The sequence below is a fragment of the Chenopodium album genome, chromosome 17 (assembly GCF_948465745.1).
Source record: "Chenopodium album chromosome 17, dcCheAlbu1.1, whole genome shotgun sequence".
NCBI lineage: Eukaryota > Viridiplantae > Streptophyta > Magnoliopsida > Caryophyllales > Amaranthaceae > Chenopodium > Chenopodium album.
The window spans coordinates 48546818-48569310 of record NC_137850.1 but is presented as its reverse complement, the minus strand read 5'-3'; the positions used below and the strand labels follow the sequence as shown (position 1 = coordinate 48569310).

The 22493-nt window shown below is 36.2% G+C and overlaps 1 protein-coding gene across 1 annotated transcript; it reads right to left on the bottom strand.

Moving 5' to 3' along the window:
* Positions 1–9085: 9085 nt before the first annotated feature.
* LOC145590041 (acylamino-acid-releasing enzyme-like) lies at positions 9086–19909 on the bottom strand. Its single transcript, XM_081646773.1, has 18 exons — positions 19697–19909; positions 18458–18633; positions 18027–18336; positions 17623–17844; positions 17305–17523; positions 17099–17167; positions 16612–16750; positions 13125–13276; positions 12958–13040; positions 12738–12859; positions 12570–12648; positions 11672–11849; positions 11284–11344; positions 11078–11200; positions 10547–10744; positions 10212–10280; positions 9761–9837; positions 9086–9509 (listed from the first exon to the last, which is right to left on the bottom strand). The coding sequence occupies exons 1-18, from the start codon at positions 19831–19833 to the stop codon at positions 9446–9448; spliced, it is 2478 nt and encodes an 825-aa protein (XP_081502899.1). The 5' UTR covers positions 19834–19909; the 3' UTR covers positions 9086–9445.
* Positions 19910–22493: the final 2584 nt, after the last annotated feature.

Genomic DNA, 22493 nt, shown 5'->3' with positions numbered 1-22493 from the left:
TTATTCGCACAGAAATAAAACTTGCTGAAATGTTTACCATAGTCCCTAACACCCATCGGGAGTCCAATTAGGTGGGTGAAACCATCCAATTTGCCTTTAAACGACCAATTTACCGGTTTACAACTTGCACCGATTTAATTAACTTTAACCTACCACGAACATTTATGACAACAAATAATGATCATATATGGTTCCAAACGACATTACATGACCCCGAGATGTATTCCCTAGAATTTCAAGACTTTTAGACACCGAGCCCCGAAGACTCCAAATTTCTCAAAAAGTGTGGATATTCGCCTTCAATTTTTGAATTTTTTTGACTTTTTTCGCCCATAAATAAAAATTGTCGAAATGTTTACCATGGCACCAAATTTTCTCCGGGAGTCCAATTGGGTGGGTGGAACTATCCAATTTTCCTTTAAACGACCAATTTACCGGTTTAAAACTTACACCGATTTCATTAATTCAAGCCTATCATGAACATTTATGACAACAAATAATGATCATATATGATTCCAAACGACATTATATGACCCCGAGATGTATTCTCTAGAAGTTCAAGACTTTTCAACATCGGGCCCCGAAGACTCCAAAAATTCTCAAAAAGCGTGGATATAGCCTTCAATTTTTGAATTTTTGGACTTTTTTGCTCCCGGAAATAAAAATTGCTGAAATGCTTACCATGGTCTATAATTCCCTCCGGGAGTCCAATTGGGTGGGTGGAAGTGGAAGTAGTCCGTGGAACCATCTAATTTGCCTTTAAACGGCCAATTTACCGGTTTATAACTTGCGTAGATTTCATTAACTCAAGCCTACCACAAACATTTATGACAACATATAATGATCATATATGGTTCCAAACGATATTATATGACCCCGGGATTTATCCCCTAAAATCTAAAGGCTTTTCGACACCGGGCCTCGTAACCTCCAAAATTTCTCAAAAAACGTGGATATTAGCCTTCAATTTTGGAATTTTTTGACTTTTTTTAGCCCGGAAATAAAAATTGCCGAAATGTTTACCATGGTCCCTATTACCCTCTGGAAGTCCAATTGGGTGGGTGGAACCATCCAATTTGCCTTTAAACGACCAATTTACCGATTTATAACTTTTACCGATTTCATTAATTCAAGCCTACCACGAACATTTATGACAACATATAATGATCATTTATGGTTCCAAACGGCATTATATGACCCCGAGATATATCCCCTAATATCTTATTTCTCTTTTCGACATCGGGCCCCGAAACCTTCGAATTTTCTAAAAAAGGATGGATAATTAGCCTTCAATTTTGGAAATTTTTGACTTTTTTTCGCACGGAAATAAAAATTGCCGAAATGTTTACCATGGACCCTAATACCCCTCGGGAGTCCATTTGGGTTGGTGGAACCATCAAATATGTCTTTAAACGGTCAATTTACCGGTTTACAACTTGCACCGATTTCATTAACTCAAACCTACCACGAGCATTTATGACAACATATAATGATCATTTATGGTTCCAAACGGCATTATATGACCCCGAGATGTATCCCCTAAAATCTCATTTCTTTTCGACATTGGGCCCCGAAACCTTTTAAATTCTAAAAAAGCATGGATATTAGCATTCATTTTTGGAATTTTTTGACTTTTTTTTCGCACGGAAATAAAAATTGCCGAAATATTTACCGTGGTCCCTAATATCCCTCGGGAGTCTAATTGGGTGGGTGGAATCACCCAATTTGCCTATAAACGACCAATTTACCGGTTTACAACTTGCACCGATTTCATTAACTCACTCAAGGTTACCACGAACATTTATGACAACATATAATGATCATTTATGGTTTCAAACGACGTTATATGACCCCGAGATGTATCCCCTAAAATCTCATTTCTTTTCGACACCGGACCCCGAAACCTTCGAAATTTCTAAAAAAGCATGGATATTAGCCTTTAATTTTAGAATTTTTTGACTTTTTTTCGCACGGAAATAAAAATTGCCGAAATGTTTACCATGGTCCCTAATACCACCCGGGAGTCCAATTGGGTGGGTGGAACCATCCAATTTGCCTTTAAACAACCAATTTACCGGTTTGCAACTTGCACCGATTTCATTAACTCAAACCTCCCACGAACATTTATGACAACAAAAAATGATCATATATGGTTCCAAACGACATTATATGACCCCGAGATGTATTCCCTAGAATTTTAAGACTTTTCGATACCGGGCCTCGAAGACTCTAAATTTCTCAAAAAGTGTGGATATTTGCCTTCAATTTTTTTAATTTTTTGACTTTTTTTCGCCCGTAAATAAAAATTGTCGAAATGATTACCATGGTTCCTAATACCCTCCGAGAGTCCAATTGGATGGGTGGAACCATCCAATTTTCCTTTAAATGGCCAATTTACCGGTTTACAACTTGCACAGATTTTATTAACTAAAGCCTACCACGAGCATTTATGACAACATATAATGATCATTTAAGGTTTCAAACTGCATTATATGCCCCTGAGAAGTATCCCCTAAAATCTCATTTCTTTTCGACGCCGGTCCCCGAAACCTTCGAAATTTCTAAAAAAACATGGATATTAGCCTTCAAATTTGGAATTTTTTGACTTTTTTTCGCACGGAAATAAAAATTGCCAAAATTTTTACCGTGGTCCCTAATACCCCTCGGGAGTCCAATTGAGTGGGTGGAACTATCCAATTTGCCTTTAAACGGCCAATTTACCGGTTTACAATTTGCACCGATTTCATTAACCCAAGCCTACCACGAACATGTATGACAACAAATAATGATCATATATGGTTCCAAACGACATTATATGACCCCGAAATGTATTCCCTAAAATTTCAGGACTTTTAGACACCGGGCTTCGAAGACTCCAAATTTTGTCAAAAAGCGTGGATATTAGCCTTCAATTTTTGAACTTTTTGACTTTTTTCGCCCGTAAATTAAAATTGCCGAAATGTTTACCATGCTCCATAATACCCTCCCAGAGTCTAATTGGGTAGGTGGAACCATCCAATTTGCCTTTAAATGGCCAATTTAACGATTTACAACTTGCACCGATTTCATTAACTCAAGCCTACCACTAACATCTATGACAACATATAATTATCATATATGGTTTCAAATGGCATTATATGACCCCCAGATGTATTCCCTAAATTCTCAAGACTTTACGACATCGAGCCACGAAACCTCCAAAATTTCTCAAAAAGCGTGGACTAGCCTTCAATTTTGGAAAATTTTGACTTTTTTTCGCCATAAAATAAAAATTGACTTAATGTTTACCATGGTCCCTAATACCCTCCTGTAGTCAAATTGGGTGGGTGGAACCATCTAATTTGCCTTTAAATGGCCTATTTACCGGTTTATAACTTGTACCGATTTCATTAACTCAAGCCTACCACGAACATTTATGACAACAAATAATGATCATATATGGTTCCAAACGGCATTAAATGACCCTGAGATGTATCACCTAAAATTTCAAGACTTTTCGACACCGGGCCCCGAATCCTTCAATTTTGATATTTTTGATATTTTTTTTCGTCCAGAAATAAAAATTGCTGAAATGTTTACGATGATCCCTAATACCGTCCGGGAGTCCAATTGGGTGGGTGGAACCATCCAATTTCCCTTTTAACGACCAATTTACCGGCTTACAACTTGTACCGATTTCATTAACTCAATTCGACCACGAACATTTATGACAACAAATAATGATCATATATGATTCCAAACAACATTATATGACCCCGAGATGTATTCCCTAAAATTTCAAGACTTTTCAACACCGGGCCCAGAAACCTCTAAAACTTCTCAAAAAGCGTGGATATTAGTCTTCAATTTTGGAATTTTTTGACTTTTTTCGCCCGAAAATAAAAATTGCTGAAATGTTTACATGGTCCCTACTATCCTCCGGGAGTCCAATTGGGTTGGTGGAACCATCCAATTTGCCTTTAGACGGCCAATTTAATTACCGGTTTACAACTTGCACGGATTTCATTAACTCAAGCCTACTACAGTACTACGAACATTTATGACAACATTTAATGATCATATATGGTCCCAAACGACATTATATGAACTTGAGATGTATCCTCTAAAATATTAATACTTTTCTACATCGGGCCCCGAAACCCCCAAAATTTCCCAAAAAGCGTGGATATTAGCCTTCAATTTTGAAATTTTTTTATTTTTATTCGCCCGGAAATAAAAATTACCGAAATATTTACTATGATTCCTAATACCGTCCGGGAGTCTAATTTGGTGGGTGTGTGGAACCATCCAATTTGCCTTTAAACGACCAATTTACTGGTTTACAACTTGCACCAATTTCATTAATCAAGCCTACCACGAACATTTATACAAATAATGATCATATATGTTCCAAAAGGCATTATATGACCCCGAGATGTATCCCATAAAATTTCAAGACTTTTAGACACTGGGCCCTAAAACCTCAAAAATTTCTCAAAAAACGTGTATATTAGCCTTCAATTTTGGAATGTTTTGAATTTTTTCGCCCGGAAATAAAAATTGCCAACATGTTTACCATGATTCCTAATACCCTCCAGGAGTCCTATTGGGTGTGTGGAACCATTCAATTTGCTTTTAAATGGCCAATTTCCTAGTTTAGAACTTGCACCGATTTACCGATTTACAACGGCCAATTTAATTAACTTGCACCGAACCCGACTTGAACCAAAATTAACCTAAACCCGTCTTAACCCGTCAAAACCCGAATTAAACCCGACTATTTACTAACCTGACCTGAATTCAACCCGATCCGTTCCTAACCCTACCCAAATTTAACCTAACTTGTTACAAACCCGACCCGAAATTAACCCGACTTGTTATTGACCGCCGAATTTTACCTTACGTATTACTTACCCAACCCAAAAATTCAACCCGATCTGTTACTAACTCGACTCGAAATTAACACGACTTGTTATTGACTAGACCTAAATTCAACCCAAATTGTTCCTGAGCCGATTTCAAATCACCTTAAATGCAATTTAGACCACCTTATTATTGTTGATCAAAGCATTTTGTCTCGGGAGACTAAGTCGGTCCACGCCAGCAAAAGAAAGGATCATCATCCTCAAATTTAAGAGTTAAATATAGTATATATTTGTTATATGGTTAAAGAAGATAATTATCTTCCTAAATTATAGACTATAGTTCCCTAATATATTGCCATATACATTATAGTCAAATGAAATAATTAGCTTGATAAAAATGATAATTATCTATTTATAGTTAGTTGAACCCGAATATGACCTGACTTGGAAATGACCCGACCTGATTGTAACCTACAAATTATTGACTTGAACATAACCCAACTTGAATCCGAGAATGACCCGACTTGGAAATGACCCAACCTGATTATAACCCGTAAATTATTGACTTGAACCCGAGAATGACCCGACCTGATTATAATCTGCAAATTATTAACTTGAACCAAACCCGACTCAAACCCAAGAATGACCCGACCTGATTCTAACCCGCAAATTATTGACTTGAATCGAACCCGACTCGAACCCGAGAATTAACCTAACCCGTTTTAACCCGTGAAAACCCGAATTAAACCCGACCTATTGTTCACCCGATCTATTGTTAACCCGACCCAAACCCGATAAGAAGTATGACCCGACGTGACCTGACTCAAGTATGACCCAACCCAAACCCGACCCGCATAGGTTATGGAATTAATCTGAATTGACCCAACTCGAGTTGATCCGACCCACTCTTACCCGACCAAACCTGACTCGTTTACCTGAATTAACAGCTCTAGGGGGTGGGGAGAGGATGGCTGGGATTTGGTTTTAGTTTTTTTTTTTAATTTTGTTTGGACCTATCACGTGTGGACACGTGTCTAGGTAACTTGCAATATCAGGTTAGATTACCTGTTGGCTGCAATTGAAATTAACCCCCCCTAAAATTGGGAGTGATGGGGAATAATCCAAAGTAGGGATTAATTTGGACAGACGAGATAAAGTTCAGATTAATGGGAGCAATTTTTCCATTTTTAAATGTATCTAACTATTTTTAACTCAAATTTATCAGTAGTAATAAATCTGCAAATTTGAGGGGTGCCAAGGCTCCTGACGGTCCCCTTATGTTCCACCTATGTATAAGTACTCTATATTATTTTATCATGTACATACATTCAGCAACTTTTGTTGTTGATCTTAACCGTTAAACTTTTAATTTATGTTTTATTCTGTTAAGAGGTCTACATTGATCTATTAATCTTACTCGCGCTAATTAACTTGATCCAACGAACTTATTATGCTACAAAGGCTAAAGCAAAAAGATTGTAACAATGTGGAGTAATGAAAAAGCAAAAAAGAGAATAAAAACAAGAGTTAAATTAGCTTGATAAACGGCTGCAATCAAGGCTAGATACTGTTAAAATCAATGGAAAGTTAAACATGAAAAATCCTGGGCATACAAGGAGAGCAGATTATCGGACGGTAGTTAGAGTAGAGAGGTGAGCAAGTAGTGGCAGACAAGTGTTCATTTGTAGTACTATGCTGCTTACTTTGGATAAATCATTAACGCATTCTATTTTTCCGGCGGCCCCACCCACCTTCCACAACTTTGATTAATTGATTGGAGTACAAAGTTGCATTCATGGAAAATAAATATCTATGTTAAATTCTATAGTAGGTTTAGAATTAATCAAAGATAATTCAGCTATAATAGTTTCTTTCTTTTTTTTTTTTTTTTTTTTTTTTGACAACGCTATAATAGTTTCGATGATAGTTATTTCACATCTTACAAATAGTTTTAAGCTCGTGAGTTATCTACTATACTCCGTACTTAAATTCTTGTCATATTCTTGAAACACCTTAGGATTAAAATCCAACTTTAATTGATTTTGTTAGACAATGTTTTTTTTAACCATTTGTTAGTAATGGGATATTTTTTTTTAGGTGGCCAGTAGTGGCATAAATATTACTTGCAGTAGATAATGGGTAAAAGGTAAGGTGAGAGAAATAAATAAAAGTTTAAAATTGAGTGTGTTCATGCTATTCATCTGAAGAAAGAGTGGCTTATCGATTTAAGAAGAGCAAGTTATGTTATAAGAAAAATGTGTCATTTAAATAAGAATGGTTTTATTTATACTTGAATTACTGAGCAGTCATAAAACATGCATGCTTAATAATGAGTAAGGGCTTGTTTTCTTCACATTATTTTCAATTCAGTTCAATTTTTAATTTCCTTCTCTCATAAAATATTCAGTTTAGTTCAGTTTAGTTCAGCTCTAATAAGTTTAGTTCAATTCAATTCAGCTCAGTTCAGTTAATCAGAATAGGCCCTAACACTATTTTTTTCCTTTTTTTTTTATTTAATATATATATATATATATATATATATATATAATAATTGTAACTGTTTCTCAAATTATTTCTTTATGTTCTACAATACTCTCTCCAATTTTGGTAAAAATAGTCTACATATTTTCACCATCCACGGAGAATGGTCATCAACATTAAAAGTACCTTCACTTCCTAAGAGAACTCAATCTTTGTAGTGCAGTTTTCATATATATTTAACACAGTTACTATAATGATCATAAATATATTAATTGTGTTTATTATGATCATAAATATTAGTTGATTAATGGCCTGTTTACATTTACTTAATTTCAGTTCAGTTCGGTTCAGCTCTAATCAGTTCAGTTCAGTTCAGTTCATTTCAGTTCAGCTCTTAATTTCCCTCTCTCATAAAATATTCATTTCAGCTCAGTTCAGTTCAGTTCAGCTCCAATCAGTTCAGTTCAGCTCAGTTCAATATATGTGAACGGACCCTAAGCCATTCATTTATATCATCTGAATTATTATTGTATAAAATCTTTATTAAATAATGTATATGAAGATAAGTAGGTTTTGGGATGACTCAGCTAGTTCTTTTTTTTCCCCTTTCTTAATGATCAAGGTGTGTGTGAGAGTGCGAGTGCGACGTAGCCCTCCAAAGGTCCAACCCCACGAAGAAATTAAAGAAGCTCATCACACACCAAAGCAATCATTGATCATAGCACTAGGTGGTTATGGAATAGCGTCATAATAGTAACTTTCCTTAATTACAGGGATAAAGAAGTACCCTATTGTCTTTTTCAATGATTTTAACACATTTAAGTCTATATCAACTTATTATCCGATTGTATATATACTACCTCAGCTACATATTATTTGCAACGATTTAACATAAAGTAGAGAAGGAAGATGTCTAATCGTTGCAAATAATATGTAACAGAGGTAGTATATATATATATATATATATATATATATATATATATATATATATATATAAACTTAATAATTTAATGGCATTGCCTTTCATGGTCATCAAATTATTGTACACCTGGTTGATAAATTGATTTAAAATATATCACATTAATTGTAATAAATGAGTATTATTTGTGAGACATAAAAATTTCTTTGTTACATACTATACTTATTTTTTTTTAAAAAAAGCTTAAAATAAGATAATAATCATACTTAATCGTGAATATATAGACAACTAATGACCTGTTCACATTCACTAAATTGAGCTAAGTTGAACTGAACTGAATATTTTATGAGAGAAGGAAATTAGGAGTTGAACTGAATTGAAATTAAATAAATGTGAACAAATCCTTAATTTGAAATCAAAAGAGGAAAAACAAACATAAGCATAGTTTCATAAAATATTTTAACACTTATTACGATATATATATATATATATATATATATATATATATTTTTTTGGCAACGTGCAATATATATCTTATACTATACATCAATACATGGGTGTAACGTACGATCCCTAATAAGTCAACATGAACGTTTCATTTCAATTAAGGTTACATCTGAAAGTAGAAAACACAATCTAAGGGCTTAATTGGCTTTCTATTAGTCAATGAAAATATGTCAAAGTATCCGTTAGTTTATTGCAGTAACGTGGGCATGTTCATGTGCAATTGTGCAAATATGGGCGATACCATAAAAGACATAGGTAGTAGGGTTGTTTGCTAATTAAATCCCCTAGTTTGTTGTCAGAGTGCGCGCATTTAGCCGTTAATTTAACTAATGTCTTGATAAAGATAACTAATCACTCTATAACTTTAATTACAGTTTAATTTGGCATTTCCATAATCTAATTCAGTTCAGATGCTTGAAAACGACTTTTTCTAAATGCCATTGCTGGAGCTGCAGTACTGTACTGATAATAGCACACAATTGCCCGAAATTATACAGCAAGAATGACGTAAGTGTCAATGCTGATTATGGTTCATGGTAACATCAGAATGGAAATCAGATTATTAAGAGCTTTATCAGCTTCTCAAGAATGAATGTTACACGAAAGAAATGATAGGAGGGCAAAGCTCTTTCAATTTCTTCAAGCAATCGATTCAATTTCCCTCCATGAGTGCCGGGAGCCTATCAATTCCTGTCTATTTACAGTATTTCTTGAACCAAACTCCAATATTTAGGAAGCTTTCAAAGTCGGATTGCGGTCTGCAATGAAGACAAGGAGGGTCAGGAGTTACTATTGACAAAAAGCATGCACCTTTAGAAGTACATAAACTTAACACAAACTTGTTTCGGGCTCAGTCAGACAGTCACCCAACATTTCATAAATGTCACCCCAATTTTGTCATCCCAAATCACATATGAAGTACTGCACAAAGGGTGGACTTACATGTGATTAGGGGAGACATTTATTAATTTACACCCTTTGTATACAAGATATATGACAGGTTGCTTACTTGTCAATTGCGTGAATATCTTCCGGAAACACAATTATCTTGACTTCAACTCCTCTTTCCTTCAATGCCTGTGCATACTGTACTTGTACAAAAAGCAACATGTCATTCTTTTAACGTTTAACATTAGAATTGAGCATCCTAGAGCAAAAAACAGAAAACAAATCAAGCACAGTTTAAATGTCTTAAAAATATAGTTTGGGACAGATTGCCAGAACTCAGAAGTTTGTACAATTTACAGGAGCAGATACTCTGCTTGGACTAATCTTATGCCAAAAGTTATTGCCAAGTTATGTTGCAACTGATGTTTGATCATATTGACAAACAATTCCTTCAATAAACACCCATAGTACAACCATGAGCATTCTGATTCTAACATAGCCACAACTCATAAGAATAACTGCATAAAAATAGGTGCTAAAGAACAATTAAGGCAGTGAACAAAGCATGTTACCTCTAATCCATTGCTGGATGGAACTCGGAGATCCTTAGCACCTATAAGGAATATAGTGGGCGTTTTGACCTGCAAGATAGTTTGTATAGACATCAATTCAGATTTTTTTTCTTTGAGGGGCAAAAATGTACAGAATTGATATGTAAAAGCAGTTATGCATAGGGAGTAATTTGCAATATCTACTCCCAAAGCTACAGATTGATCATTTTACTATTGAAATGTAATTGATATATCATACAAAGTACATGCAATGCACTTCATAAAAGGACTTGTGGATTGTCATTTTTCAAAATTTCAGTCACCATGTTAGCAATGCTTTTTTGAAGATCAATTACCTTGTTGATATGCGCAATGGGAGACTTGTCATAAAGGACACTTAAATGTTCCTTTGAGGGTGCACTAGTAAAGTGCGCTATTCCCTCTTTCCCAAATGACTCCACAAAACACCATTCGGGGATATCACTAGTACTGACCATCGAAACGAGGTTACATACAGGATTCCTGGCTGCTGCAGCAGCAAACTTTTCAGGAGCCTGCAACAAGTAAACACCACACACAAGGCAGCACAATGTCACAAATCTGTATTTCAGTCACAAGGAAAGCCAGGGGACAAAAAATTCAAATGCCTATAAATTTCATAGAGAAACAAATCAGGGCATCATCCCAGTGCCTCTCAGAACATCCTGCCTACACAGGTCATGAGAATTAAGAAGTGGGTTCTTAAGCTTAGCCCTTGCAAAAAGAGAGGCTCTTCAAAAAAAAAATATAAGTATACATGGGTTCGAGATTATTGTTGGGAAAATTAAGCCTTGGAAAGAAGGGAAATAGGGGGGAAAGGGGGAGGGGGGGGGGGGGGGGGGCAACACCTGTCCAATGAGATGGGTGGTCAGAAAGCCACCATGAGAACCACCCAGAACAGTGATTTTAGAGGGGTCCACTAATTTCAAATCAATAGCGTAGTCTATTGCTGTGAGCACATCACCAACATCCTGCATCAAATACGGAATAATAAGGCCAAACACAATACTTACAACTCAAATATGATAAACACAAACTGGACAGTTGCCAGCACCTGAAATCCTATTTTCCCGGGAAGAGACTGTAGTGCTTCTTCTCCAAACCCTAACGAGCCTCTGTTATACAACACCAAGAAAGTATAAAAACAAATATCCCTGGAACCACTTAATAAGTATAAACTAAAATTTTGCAAAATCTAATGTCTACCTAGAGTTTGTCAAAGTGCAGTAGTGATGTATTACAATACAAACACTACTTTCCCAGCTCGTATTATTTGGTATTCAGGTTTCTCATACAAAGCCAAGATGAGCATTCTATAACTTTTTACCTCTACCACAAAACTCGATGATAGCGTCGCACTATCATCTATTGCATAAAATATCTTATGGTAACTGCTGTAGCTCAATTTTATAAATACTTAGATGATTGTACTCATGCCTTACCTATAATTAACAATTAGTAAGTTATAACCAATTGAAGAGAGAAATGCCAATGACTTAGAGAAGCCCGTTGTTGAGACAGTGTGTGGCCCCCCATGAAGAACTACAATCAATGGGTTACAGGAGTCACTTTTCTCTCTTTTGGCAGACACAAATATGGCTTCAATAGGTTTGGAAGCACCTGAAAAAACAGAACCAGCATTTAAATTATTGGGATAAATAACAAGAGCCATGACCAAATCAAAATGTAAAAAAAAAAAGCACAAAACGAGAAAAAAACTAAGCAAAAGATGAGTTACAATCCCAACAAAGCATAGCAGTATCACTTTACTTGTCTGCTTCACTTTAATAAGCGAACTAGGGGCAACTACAGAACTTGGCACTTCCTAAGTGCCTAGCATTAGAATAATTTGATCAAAAACTGAAATTTCATCCAAAACAAATCACTCCTATAGTACTATCATAGTATCAAGGAATAACCACTAGATTATCAACTATCAAGTTTAATGATAAGCACCATAAACCTCGTAGGTTTCTGATTGGGATGTTTGAGAGTAGTAGCTTGGTCAAACAACAAAGGAAAATTGACTACTGAATAAATGAGTCCAAAAATTTTGGAGAATAAGTACAATTAACATTTAATCAATAATAAGTTAGCAACAAAGTCTCTCATAAGGAACAGAGCAAACTTAACAGCTAAGCACTACTATGCAGCTTCAGCTTTAATTAGTCATTTCATAAGGTATTTGATAGCTCATGTAATTTTTTAAACTTTGGGGGGGGGGGGGGGGAGGGAGGTTATTTCGGCTAAAGATAAAAGGAGGTCTGTACTTGCATTTTGAAGCTACATATTCAAGAAGCAAGGGCATGTTTTCATTTTAACAAGACATTCAAAAGCTACCTTCGGAAGAGTTCCCTGATCCGTCCCTCACAGGAACCTTCATAATGCTGAACTGAAGGGAAGACAACAAGGATTCGACCTGCAATCACAATTAATTACTCATAAATAGTGCTGTACACACTTCCTAGTCATGCCGCAGAAATGAATGCATCAAAATAAACAGTGAACCTCCTTAGAGCATCTGAAAGCAAGGCCAGACACATCTTGCCAACTCCATGAAGCACTTGTTGAAGATTCTTTAAGAAGCGAACCATATTTGATTTCTGGAACCTCTACTGGGCTGCTACAAACTGAAATTACTCTCAAAGCTAAGAATTGAGGAAAAAAAGTGCATTCACACAACGAAAAAAAAGAGAAAGAAAAGTTGAAGAAAGAGTAATGGACATACTAGCAATGATATTATCTTCATCAAGGGAGAGAAGATTCCATGAAGATGTAGAATCATGGGGTGTTAAGCGCAATACATTACCACTGTAAAATGAAAATTATATATGAGGTAATCAATCAGTAGAAAAGAATTAGCAGTGAGACTTGACACATGAAACCTTTCGCTACCTCAGTACATCCACGGAAAGTATAACTTGGGTACTTCCCCATATGGAAGATAAAATGACAGTACGCCCATCAGAGAGCCATGGGTTCGTCAGGAAGCTGGAGCAATATAGCCCAGGGAAGCAACCATCCCCAGGACACATCACAACAGGAACCTACAATGTGAGAAGAAGCACGAAAACACACTCAGATAAGAGGAACAAAGCTCACCAAATTCTTTTCTAATTTTGAAATCAATTTTATATTGCAATTTGTTGACTTTATATACCATTCCATTGTAAATAGATGAATATCATAAATACAATGTGGTTTTAGAATTGTATCAGGCTGATGATATTTTTATGCTCTAATGGAAAATTATACAGCTGTCCATAACATGCCATTGTAACTAACACTACCAATCTACCATATAAGTACGAAGTACATAGTTGTATGCCCTATGATAGTATGGTACCATGTACATATAATTGGACCTAGCTAATAACTTAATCCTAATAGTGGGCTAGTAGACTGTGATTTCAAGATTTTTACTGTAAATTAATTGAATGAATTTTTTCCTGAAATAACCATTATTTATTTCTTAAGTTTCAAAATTATAATTATTATATGAAGCATTTACATACATTGCTTTTGTTGCACGATAAATTAATCATACGTAGGATTTTGAGTCATAGATTTTACAAGTTTTACTTATTTGTTGACTATTCACACACTACGACTGATACTTTATTAATGTTGTCCCGAATAAATTACATTCTAGAAGTTTTGTTTATTAAAATGTATTTGTTTCTTAATTACTTTTATTATGGTGGTTTAAAAAAGGGATATTCCTAGTAGAATAATCAACATTTAGTTATATTCGTAGTAGAATAATCTAAGATTTGGGATATATATGACTAATCCATTTAATTTGGTCACCATGACTTCGATATTTTTAATACATGTGATTCGGTCTTAAACAATATTAAGCTTCTTGGTTCATGTGAAATTGAAGGACCTCTATAGTTCTATACCCCCCTAAGAAAGGTAACAAGGTCTAGGTAAGACAAAGCATCTTAAGAAATGATAACAAAAGGTGGCTTAAGGCATATATGAGATGGTTCTGAGAACCAAGTAGGCCTCTTGGGGCTCTTTGGGAACCAAGGAAGCATCTCGAAACATAATCTTGGAAGGTAAAAAAAATGTTCTCTGGAGGCCAAATTTGAAGACACACGAAATCTGACCATTAATTCAGGAGCTTTTGGGACCTAGTGTCGAAAACTCAAGAGATAGTAGAAGATGCATCTTGGGGTCATGGAAAATTGGAACCATATACAACCAATAGTTGGTCCCATAAAAGCCGTCGTGGTCTTGGGTTAATGAAGAGAGGCGTTTATGTAAACAGCTAAATTGACAATTAAAAAGCAAAATGAATGATTCTAACCACCCAAATGAATTCTCAAAGTGTTGTGGGATCCATGGATAGCACCCTGACCGATTTCCTTTCCGGGCCAAAAAAAGTAAACAATCGCCCAAAACGGAAGGCATCCACGCTTTTAGACCAATTTCGGGAAATTTTCCCAAAATTGAATTGAACATGTGGAGTGTCCCCCGAGATCATATAAGTTGTTTTGAACCATAACATGACAAATAACGAGTCTATAAAGTCTCGAGAATGAGTTTGGTTCAATTATGTGGTTATTTCGAACTTATGTTGCAATGGTAATAAAGAGTTCAAGGAGATGGTTCATTGGTTCTAATTATCAACTTAGCACCCCACGTTCCTATTAAAGAGTCATGAACCCTTCATTGGGTTATCATTTATACCCACACCATTCATTACTAACTATACCATTATGTTGTTGATGCACTGGGTTGTTTATATATACTATTATATTGGTATTTATTACTTTACAACAATAATGTTGACTTTGGTTAATTGCTTACGATTATTCATAATAAAATGAAATATTATTTAGATGTCAAAGTATCTGCAACGTACAGAACATTATCTCACGGTTGGCAACAAAAATCTCACAGGGATGGCATAGCCTAATAATTTGTATTTCGGAAGTTGAGACTTGGAAGAATGGAGGATGATAAAAAAAAAAAATCATTACTAAAATTTGAAATTCAAATTAGAATTTTTCTAATAGTAAAGCTCTAAAATATGTTTTAAAAAAAATTCTCTACAGTTTATAAAAATTGAGGCATTAAGGTCTATATGCATATCAGTGTTAATGATCAGATACAAGTATTTGACATGCAATAAATCAACTTAAATAAATAAGTATACAAAGTACTTAGCATACATTGCATATATTACACCTCACGCGCAAGATAGCAAAAATAAGGATGGTAAGAGACTAGTAGGAGGTTAAAATTTCAATGCACACCATTACCTTTTCTAATTTTAAAAAATCAATTATATACTGTAATTTGTTGACTTTGTATACCATTCAGTTGTAAATAGATGACGTTATCATATATACATTGTGGTCTTCAAATTATATCAGACTGATAATATTTTTTATGCTCTAATGGAAAGTAATTAATACCATGACACTCACCCTGAGATTCTTTCACAACACTTGGAAAAAACACAAAAGAGAAAATGGAAAGCGGTTCATATGAAACAATTCTAAGAATAAATTTATATGAAAGACCATCTCATAAAAAAGGAAAAATTAATAGGAAAGGTCCCAACTATTAGCATTCTTCTTTAAAAGGGTCAAACTATTGATTAACTCATGACAGTCCCAACTATGGGGTGCTCCTTCCAAAACGGTCCTTGACCTGTTTATGACCGATTAAGCAGGTTATTGACACCACATGTCACGAATCAATTGGCTACTGTTTTAATGTATTATTATTATTTTTTTTTTTAAATGTTCTCCCCCCATTCTACCTACTTGACCAGTTACACGGCCACCAAGCCATCAATCTCTGCACCGACAACCGCACACGAACGGAAGGACCCGTAACCACCTGTTGCTGCAACTTCACTCCTCTACCACTAGAACCCAAGCCATACTCTAAAAGCAACCTCCCTAAACCCAGCCACCATCATAGATCATCCTATACACTAGCCACCTCCCTACTTTTGCGACCTCTTCCTCTCAAGTTGAACTGTGTAGGAACGTGGGTGGTGGTGAGCAAGGATAGTGGGCGATATTGTGGGAAGTGGTGAGCAGGAGACAGGTGGGCGTGGGTCTAGTTGGATGGGCTGATGGGCGGTGTCTAGTGGTTGAAGATGGCGTGGGCTAGGTGGAGAAAGAAGGGGTTAATTGATTAGATTTTTTAAAAATGAATGATTGCAACACGTGGCAATATTTACCGGTTTACCCAGTCATAACAGGTCAAGGACCATTTTTGGAAGAACCCCTGATAGTTAGGACTGTTGTGGATTAATCAATACTTTGACCCTTTTAAAGAAGAATGCTAATAGTTGGGACCTTTCTTGTTATTTTTTCCCATAAAAAATTTAACATTGCAAAATAGTACACCTCACCACATCAACAATTTTGGAGGATAAATTTAGATTTCCATCGGTGGGCCAATCTATACGATGTAGTGAATTTGTAGCTGAATGTGCTCCTGAGTCAATAGAAGCTTCGGCAGACAAGAAGATAAGGAATTTGCCATCAGGACTGAAAAGATAAGGGAAAAAAAAAAAAAAATCATATAAGAATCTCAAGATTATAGGTAGTCAGTAAATTTTTGGTTCTGCAAGAGGCTTGCTTGACATTCAAATCAAAACCACCCTTGCCCTAACCCTTATAATTAACAAAAACCAAAGAGCAAACTGAAAATACAATTTCATATACAAATTTTCACAGAAATCACATTTTGATTATAAAAAGAGATACAATCAAGAGTTGATAAAGCATTCTAACAACTGCATATGTCAAAGTCTTGCTCGTTAAATTCTTGAATTTTCTCACACAAAGCATTCCATTGAACGCTTGAATGCTTGATAGTTGATACACAAATCATACCTGAACATAGGGGAGAATGCACTATTAATTCCCTGAGTCAATATCACCACCCCCGAGTCTTTGTTGCATCTGTGATACATGAACAAACTACGTCAAATCAAGTGCAGATACATGTACCAGCTCAACTTATGTAATGATTAAGAAAGGAAGTCAGGTGTAAAAAATAGGGGGCAGATTACTGAACAGATAGATAGAAGGCAACTCACCTATGATCAGCATCATCACCTGCTAACTCATTGAATGGACTGCAGGCAGCATACATAGCACATGGCCTATTATAGCAGTACTTCATGCCAAGTTTTCTTGAATCTGATGACCACCCAACAAAGATCAATTTTTGTTGTGAGACTTTTGATGATGGAGCCCATACAGCTTGACCAACGCTCAATGAATTTTTAATCCCTTCAACGGCACGTACCTCACCGCTGCATAACATTATAAATAACCAACATTTTAGATAAACCACATTATGATAAAGAATGCACACATTTTTCCCTCGTCTAACTCAGAAGGTGATGCAGAACCTGTCAACATTAATGACAAAGAGTGTAGGCCTCCTTTTATTCGCATATGTTTCCCCCCATCCCTCTTCCCAATCCCCGAGGGCTTTCCAGCTGTTACAATCCTTATCATTGGAACTTTCACTATTGTAACCATATGTATTGAAGATTGGTTTAGGAGGGGAAGGCTCTTCAGCAACATATGCAATAAGTGTTTCATCAGAATTCCAGGAAACACATTCAAACCTGGTAGACAGAAACAATAGGGAGAAAAAAAAAAAAAGGATTACTGCTTCAGCATCAGGAAAATTACGAGAAAATAAAAGCTAAAAGTAATAGGAAAAATATATATCAAGACCGAAAATGTAGTAAATGCCATAATCTATGTGAATGAACTTAGAGGTAAAAATGCGAGGATCAACCATTACCATCCATCAGAGTAGACTGAACCATGAGTAGATTGGGGGATATGAAACTCCTTCTCCAAGGCTGAAGGGCCCCATATTTCAAATTTGGTGGGAGAATCATTCTCAGGGTTTCGAACCATAAGAAGCTTTGAACCCGATGGTGAAGGCACCATTAATGATACCCCTGACAGCTCCAAGGGGAAGGGGGACCATTCGAAATTGATGGGCTTGTTTCCATCCTTTCTTATATAAGCAGATATCAAAGACTTTCTCGACTTATTTGCCAATAGATTTGACTGGTTAATAGTAAACATTGCTTTGGAATCCTTGCCTGCACAAGTTTATGGGATTAAAGGACAACTATACTACAGATAGTAGTATGTTCTGAAACGATTAATAAAACAGCCATTGTCCTGTCAAGGCCAAATAATGAAAATTGAAGTTGCTTGTACCTGTATTTGATTTGAACACCCAGGCTTTGTTAATGCTAGGAATGCTAGTAAATTGTAAAAGCAATTTCGACAGGGAATCATATTCTTCAACCATGGTTGAGTCCAAGCCCAATGGCAACTCCTTTGAAGGTTCAGCTCCAGAAACATCCATTGCTGAGACGATTGACAACTTTTTGCTACAATTGATTATAAACGATAAAACCATAAGATAGGCAACAAAATGCACCTTAAACGTTTTTCAACTACTGTAAATTTGAAGGTACAAAATGTCAAAAATGCACAAATGAGGGTATCTTTACAAAGTTCACATCTTGTACAAGAAAACAATCAACCACATCCAGGCCTTTATCTACACCATGAATGAGGCTGAATACCAACTACCAAGGGCTGTTTGCTTGTTACCCCGGTATCCTCTAATCGTCTTGTTCTTTCTACCCAAATTAGATACTTCTATACTAAAGCAATCTTGGCGAGGGAAACTCCCAGTAAGATAATCTTCATTGCTACAATTTATTTTGCACACTTTTTAATTTACTAGAATAACTTTAGTCCGGGAAAATCCTTACAATATGACAGGAAGTACTTATCCATTGAAAAAACTGATTAAGACAAACTTGGGTCAATGTTATCAAGCTAAACAGACCAATTAAAACTAACCCTCTTATACCCTAACTGGGTGTATCAATGCCTACTATGTTCTCAACCTTTGAACAAACCCAAAACAAACTCGAGTCGAACCAATCAAGCTAAACAGACCGATTATGCTAATATTTAATGTGTAATTACCCAGTGTCAATTCCTACAATTTTCAGTTGGAAATAATCTGACGTTTCAATCCAGAAACACATTAGTAATCAAAGTTCCAATTTTCATTTATATAACAATCATTTCCACCCAAGATCACCTTGTTAATCAGAAACATCCACTCATTCTAATCATTCAAAATCAATTGAAAGAATTGCTAAGAAAAATAAAACAATTATGCAAATTAACCAACGCAAGAATTAAAAGATGCAGAATTTATGGGCATATATAATCCAATACAAATTAATCAAAATCAGAAAGTTGGACCCTTTGATTATCAAAACAGTTAGCAAAGCACAGATAATATTCATATCAAGGAACACAATTGAACTAAAACAAAAAAAGTCAAAACAGTAATCAGTAGTTAACTAGTTAAGTGAAGTGGGGTCAACACTGCAGTGAACAAAGAAAAAAGAAAGTAAATGAAGAACTTACAATGAAGAACGAGGAAGAGTGATTGAAGACTGAGAGTAAGAAAAGGCAAAGGGTGGAAATAGGGAACCCAATTTCAATGGATACAAATTCAAGTACCCACTTTTGATTGAGGATGCGGAAGCGATATATCTTGTCATTCGATGCTTCCCATATCAGAAGATTCTATTGTGCTGCACCTATCTACTTGTTTGTTAGGGAGTACAACTTACTAGTAAATTTCCGAGGGCTTAGAGAATAGAGAGACGAGGGATAGACGAAATTTAATCTTGGTTTTTTTGGGTAGTATTAATTTTTCTAGGGATGGCAACGGGTCGGATCGGAGCGGATTATGCTAAATTCGACTCCGATCCGACAGGAAGTCGGAGGCTAAATCTGACTCCGACTCCGACATCCGACTCCGAGACTCCGACACCGACTTCATTATCCGACCTCCGACTCCGATCCGACCCGACTCCGAGTTTTTTTTCGTTATTCAATATACTTTGAGAAATTGGGCTATTTGGGCCTACAACTCACACCCAATGCCACCATGACCCACACAAAAATCCATTATCTATTGGAGTCAGAGTCGGATAATCCGTCAGAGTCAGACATTTGTCGGAGTCGGATTTTTTTCTCGGATTTTTTGTAGGATCCGACTCCAACCCACCTCCGACTCGGAGTCGGATTATTTTAACGAAGTCGAACTCGGATTACTTTTTTCGAGGACTCGGAGCGGATTTTTTTACCTCGGATCGGGGCGGAGTAGGGTCGGATCCGGACTGGATTGTCATCCCTAAATTTTTCTTTTAACAAGACCTTTTATGGGTCGATATCAAGGTGGAAAAAAAAAGCCAATAAGGCCTGCAATGGTGGTAATGGGCTAATGGCTACGACCCGACTTTGTAGTCCAATATTGGGTTGGACTTAATTGAGAGTCAAGTATCATATATAGAGCTGTCAAAAGTTGACCCAATTCGAAATACCGACTCAAACCCGATTATTAACCGACCCATTTGAACCCGAAAAAATGGTGACCCAAATCCGACCTGACCCGACCTGAAACCAACCCTGAACCCGAGTTGACCCGAGTATGTGAGACCCGAACCCGAACATGAACTGACTTAAAGATGACCCGACCTGAAAGTAACCCGTAAATTATTGACCTGAACCAAACCCGAATTGAACCGATTGACCCAAACTCGTTTTAACCTGTCAAAACCCGACTTGTTACTAACCTGACCTGAATTCAACCCGATCCGTTCTTAACCCGACCCGAATTTAACCCAACCTGTTACAAACCCGACCCAAAATCAACCGGACTTGTTATTGACCTGACCCAAATTCGACCCGACTTGTTATTGACCCGACTCAAATTTTACCAGACCTATTACCAACCCGACCCAAAAATTCAACCCAATCTGTTACTAACCAGACTCGAAATCAACATGACTTGTTATTGACCCGACCTAAATTCAACCCAAATTGTTCCTGACCTGATTTCAAATTACCTTAAATGCAATTTAGACCACCATATTATTGTTGATCAAAGCATTTTGTCTAGGGAGACCAAGTCGGTCCAGGCCAGCAAAAGAAAGGAGCACCATCCTCAAGCCTACCATGAACATTTATAACAACAAATAATGATCATATATGGTTCCAAACGACATTATATGACCACGAGATATATCCCCTAGAATTTCAAAACTTTTCGACACCGGGTCCCGAAACCTCCAAAATTTCTCAAAAAGCATGGATAGCCTTCAATTTTGGAATTTTCTGACATTTTTTTCGCCTGGATATAAAAATTGCCGAAATGTTTACCATGGTCTCAAATACCCTCCGAGAGTCCAATTGGGTGGATGGAACCATCCAATTTGCCTTTAAACGACCAATTTATCGATTTACAACTTACACCGATTTCATTAATTCAACCCTACCACGAAAATTTATGACAACAAATAATGATCATATATGGTTCCAAACGACATTATATGACCCCTAGATGTATTCCCAAGAATTTCAAGACTTTTCAACACCGGGCCCCGAAGACTCCAAATATTCTCAAGAAGCGTGGATATAGCCTTCACTTTTTGAATTTTTTAACTTTTTTTCGCCCGTCATTAAAAAATTTCCGAAATGTTTACCATGGTCTCTAATACCCTCTGGGAGTCCAATTGGGTGGGTACTGGAACCATCCAATTTGCCTTTAAACGACTAATTTACCAGTTTACAACTTGAGCCGATTACATTAACTCAAGCCTACCACAAACATTTACGAAAACTTATAATAATCATATATGGTTCCAAACGGTATTATATGACCCCGAGATTTACCCTAAAATCTAAAGGATTTTTGATACCGGGCCCCGAAACCTTCAAAATTTCTCGAAAACCATGTATATTAGCCATCAATTTTGGAATTTTTTAACTTTTTTTCGCCCGAAAATAAAAATTGCCGAAATGTTTACCATGGTCCCTAATACCCTCCGGGAGTCCAATTGGGTGGGTTGAACCATCCTATTAGCCTTTAAATGGCCAATTTACCGGTTTACAACTTGTACCGATTAAATTAACTCAAGCCTACTACGAACATTTATGACAACATATAATGATCATATATGGTTCCAAATGACATTATATTACCCCGAGATGTATCCTTTGAAATCTCATTTCTTTTCGACACCAGCAACGAAACCTTCAAAATTTCTCAAAAAGCGTGGATATTAGCCTTTAATTTTGGAAAATTTTTGACTTTTTTTCACCCGAAAATAAGAATTTCCGAAATATTTACCATGGTCCCTAATACCCTCCGGAA